Source organism: Triticum aestivum, unplaced genomic scaffold (genome assembly GCF_018294505.1).
Source record: "Triticum aestivum cultivar Chinese Spring unplaced genomic scaffold, IWGSC CS RefSeq v2.1 scaffold19435-4, whole genome shotgun sequence".
NCBI classification, from domain to species: domain Eukaryota; kingdom Viridiplantae; phylum Streptophyta; class Magnoliopsida; order Poales; family Poaceae; genus Triticum; species Triticum aestivum.
In genome coordinates, this window is record NW_025228059.1 from 412,678 (window position 1) to 417,427 (window position 4,750).

Consider the following 4,750-nt stretch of genomic DNA (forward strand, 5'->3'; position numbering starts at 1 on the left):
CGTCTTGGAAGTTCAATTTAAACTGTCAAAACGTCCTATATTTAAAAACTGAGGCAATAGTTGATAAGTGTGATAACTGACAATACACGAACATTTGTTTCATACTTCCTTTATTACATGGCATGAACATTTGTTTCATACTTCCTTTATTACATGGAATTGCATTTTTTTTACTAACATGTTAGTATTATCATGTAAAGTATTTGTCCAAGCATTATTTTTTTTACTAACCGGAGTTCCTTGCTTCTCCTGTCATCATAGCATGCGAAGGAGAGAGGAGCCCACAACCTCGCGGGTGTGTGCCGAAGGCGGAAATGCCTCCCTTTTCACCTATCTTTGGAGTAGGGAAGAGAAGTGAAAAAAAAACAGAAACACCGTCACTCTTCAAGTAGTAGATATGCCTAAATCCAAATAAATCATTCATCAAGTTTAGGGAGGATTGCTTTGCCGGATGGACAATGGCATGTCAATACTCGATAGCACTACCTTGAGTATGTGTCTTGCTAGAAAAAAAAACATTTTCCAAACCTTCTCCGGAGGTATAAGTGGTTCACAAATAGACTGGAGGGTAGAGATGTAAGTGTTCATTAACCAATGGCAGTATTTTTTTTTCTTTTAGCCGTATGAACCAACACTTTCCTAACAAAAAAACAATACCTTTTGCTTTTTTCCTTTTAAGAATATCCTCATAGTATAGTGATCCCAGTATAGTGTTTCCTTTTTTTTGAGCGAACAGTATAGTTTTTCCTGCTTTCAAAATAAGAATAGTATAGTTTTAAAATCCTTTTTAGGGAGTATAGTTTTAAATTTGTTTAGCACCCCCATCGTGGGCTTCATTGTACAGCCCGAGCCCAGCTTTGGGCTTTCCACATTCACTTCACTACGCATTGGTTCGCCACATTCCGCAGACACGCACCAGCGAAGTAGGGCGAGATGACCACCAGCCGCCGCCACCACCACCGCTGCTCGCCGACGAAGGATCCGCTGGACGACGACGACCTCCTCGCTGAGATCCTCCTCCGCCTCCCCCCACAGCCGTCCTCCCTCCCTCACGCCTCCCTCGTCTGCAAGTGGTGGCGCGGCCTCGTCTCCGACCCCCGATTCCGACGCAGCTTCCGCCTCCACCACCGCCGCAACCCTCCCCTCCTCGGCTTCTTCGGCAGAGACAACGCCCTCTCCTTCGTACCTACTCTCGAGGCCCCCAATCGCGTCCCGCCTGGCCGCTTCTCCTTGCAGCGCGGCTACGGCGACCGCTTCGTCTCCCTCGGATGCCGCCATGGCCTCGTACTCATCTTCAACGTGCCGCGGAACCAAGTCCTGGTGTGGGACCCCGTCACCGGCGACCAGCGCCGCCTTGCCATTCCCCCGGAGGTTGCGACATATGCAGAGATGGCAACGACCAATGGGGCGGTGCTTCACGCTGCTGGAGACGTCCAGAAATTCCAGGTGGTCTTGGTGGTGGCAGAGGTCGAGGACGAAGAACACAAGCGAGCGGTCGCCTGTATCTACTCATCGGAGACCGGCTTATGGGGTGATCCCACCTCAGCACCGCTTCCATCGGGTCATGATCCCACCTTGATTCGTCACTCCGCTGTGCTGGCTGAGCATTCTCTTTACTGGATGCTTGCTTCGATGCTTCTTGAGAATTTTGTTGGAATTCTCGAGTTTGATTTGGAGAAGCACAGCCTAGCTGTGATACAGGTGCCAGTACATATGCTTGAACAGAGCCAACACCGATTCTCGATTATGCGGGCAGAGGGTGATGGCCTTGGTCTACTCTTCTATAAGGACCGCGGTTTCCAGTTATGGAAGAGGGTGACTGATTATAATGGTGTTGCTTCATGGGGGCTGGGAAGAACTATTGGACTGGACAAGCTTTCCGTGAATCTAGAAGGGAATGACATAATGATACTAGGGTTCGCTGACGAAAATAATGTGGTGTTTGTCTGCACACGTGACATCCGCTTTATGGTCCATCTTGAGTCATCACAGTGCCAGAAACTGATGGGAACCTATTCTCATTATCATCATCCATTCGAAAGTGTGTACACTGCAGGTAATAGCATGCCTTCGATACTGCTTGTAACAAAATCCAGTTAATTTCCATAATTGGTTGGCGAAATACGATTCACATCCTTTCATGTTAACAATTTTAAGTAGTGTCATACCACTTGTTTCTTTTGCTTCTTGATGACATCTTCACCATAAAACAATTTTGTTTCTGTAGTATTTCTGTTCTAATTCTTGTGTGGTGGTAGTGGTACTTTATGTTATTGATTTATAGAAAAAAATATGTTAGTGCTATCTAATTTTTTCTATACTCTATGACTAGGCAGTGGGCTGTAATTGATCCATTGTTAGCAAATTGTCTGTATCAGTTTATTATCTGAATATCCATACAATAAAACAATGAAGACCAAAGATTAGCATTTGATTTTTCTGAAGTATTGAAGTTTCACTATTGCACGCTTAGTCACTTATGCAAGAATGGTATAATGGCGGTTTTAGTGCATATTTGTAGCACAGTTTTTTCTCAACAGTTGGATGTTGAAGACAACATGAAACATAGCATGAACCAACCAAAATGTCAGATAAATACTCCCTCCGTCCGAGAAAGCTTGTCCCAAGCTTGTCCTTCAAATGGATGTATCTAGCACTAACTTGGTGCTAGATACAACCATTTGAGGGACAAGTTTTTTCGGACGGAGGGAGTAGTTCAAATACAGAAAGGGTACATTCTGAAGCTTAAAGCTACCTTTATTTCTTTCATTCAGTATTTATTATCTCTGCTAATCTTGCTAATAGTATCAAATCCATAATGATGACTTCTATAATTATTATGCAAGGGTACTCCCTTCCCCAGACCTCACTTTGTGGGGGAGCTTTTAGCTCTTGGTACCACCTCTAGAAGAGTCCTGCTAAGAGTGACATGTCCAGTAGGAAAACTAATCCTTTTTGTCCATTTGATTTTCATGCTAAATTTGGTCACTGTGGTACTAGGATTTATTAGTATGATTGTGTTTTTATTTTGATATGACATGGAACGAGCTTCAAATTCTGGATAACTTGTTTCTTCTGACCAGCTAATAGTCTGAGTGTGTGCGTTCTTCATTTCTACAATATTCATTGGTATAGAGACAATAGGTGTGGTTTTGTTTATCTTCACAATGTTGTATAAAACATGAGTTGATTTTTTCTTCAAATAACAGCTGCAAGTTTACATAACTATCTCATTGATGCACTCCTAATATCTGTTTCCCTTTTCGTTGGAATGACATTGGTGGTTACTTGTTTGACTTCTTATTCTTGAAGAAACATGCATTGGTGATGAGCATGATGCAGCTGATCTTTTGCGCCACACATAAGACGACTGTCCAGTTAATTATGCTATTTTGATGAACTAGTTGAGCAGGTAAGCTTATATTCTTTATGTATGCTGAGATATCTGGACAAAATGTATTGCTTTCCATTTTGCTGCCCTTTCTCAAGTACCTAATTCCAAGAGAGGTCTGTAAGATTTTCTATACAACTCTTCGCTTAGATGTTCACCCGACTGCCTGCTTTCTTTGATGGCAGTGTGCAGCTTGGATCATTCTCCAGGCCCTGCTTCCTCATCCATTCCTCAGCAGCTCTGCATTCTCTTCCTTATGCCTTTAACCACCTGTCTTCTCTTTTATTTGCTGATGTTCTATCCCCTCTACTGGATGTAAACTTTTGGTTGCCTTCCTGATCCATCTAGCTGCCATGCTTTCAATTTACCTCTTCCTTAGCATTCCCCCAGTTGTTCCTTCAGGTAATGTGTGGTCTTCTCCCTCTAGCTCCTCAGATACTCATGACTCAGGACCCTTCCCCTTTTCATGAATATGTTAAGTGGTACCTCACAATGAAATGCATCCTCTTTTGTGTTCTTCATGTACGTTTTCTTGTTTTACTTATACCAGTTTCTACATGCCTTTGATTAGTTTTTTATGGTTATGGATCTATCAACTCCTAGTGTGATATATGTCTTGTCGCCTTTACGTAAGTAGTTGATAACTAACAATACATGAACATTTGCTTCATACTTTCTTACATGGACTTGCATTTTTTACTAACATGTTAGCATTATCATGAAAAGTATTTAGTCCAAGCATTATTTGATGATGTGGCAAGTGGAAAAGAAGATGACATCTATTTTGGGCTGAAGGAAATGTGTCTATGATTGAGATGATGCATGATTCCTTGTGGCTTCAACTGCGTGATTTTAATTTTATTTGGCTAGCTAGCTCATACATTTCTCAAAAGTACTCCCTGAAACAGCTTGCAAAACGATCTAATATTATGGGGTGGAGGTAGTACATCCGTAAGCTAGAAGCAGATGACACTGCTTTGCTAATCCATGGGCCTCATATGCCCAAGATAACAAGGGACATTTCAAATGACTCGATAAGCTAGGATGTTTGCTGTTGTGGTGGGCGCACGACAGATGCCAAAGGATGGCTAAAGAGGAGGACAGGCTCGAGGGCACCAGTGGGCTCCAGAGGCGAGGTCGGTATGAGCGAGCGCGGGACGCAAGACATACCCAGGTTCGGGGCTCTCCGGAGAGATAACACCCCTAGTCCTACTGAGAGTGGTTTATATGTAGTAGTACAGAGTTGCTCCTAGAGCTGTTTGGGGAAGGAAGGCAGGCCAAGGCTTAGGCTGCTCCTTCTCCTTGTGTGTGTGTGTTCTACTGGTGGATTATCTCATGTGTTCGCCCGTGTACATGGAG

At 43.3% G+C, this 4,750-nt stretch overlaps 1 protein-coding gene across 1 annotated transcript in view; it reads left to right on the plus strand.

The window, feature by feature from the left end:
- Positions 1-842: 842 nt before the first annotated feature.
- Positions 843-4,750, plus strand: part of LOC123173000 (uncharacterized) — a 5,403-nt gene continuing 1,495 nt past the window's right edge. The window contains exons 1-2 of the mRNA XM_044589873.1: positions 843-2,056; positions 3,313-3,412. Of these exons, the coding sequence (XP_044445808.1) occupies positions 934-2,056; positions 3,313-3,365 (1,176 nt within the window). The 5' untranslated portion in view covers positions 843-933 and the 3' untranslated portion in view covers positions 3,366-3,412. The remainder of the gene's footprint in view (positions 2,057-3,312; positions 3,413-4,750) is intronic.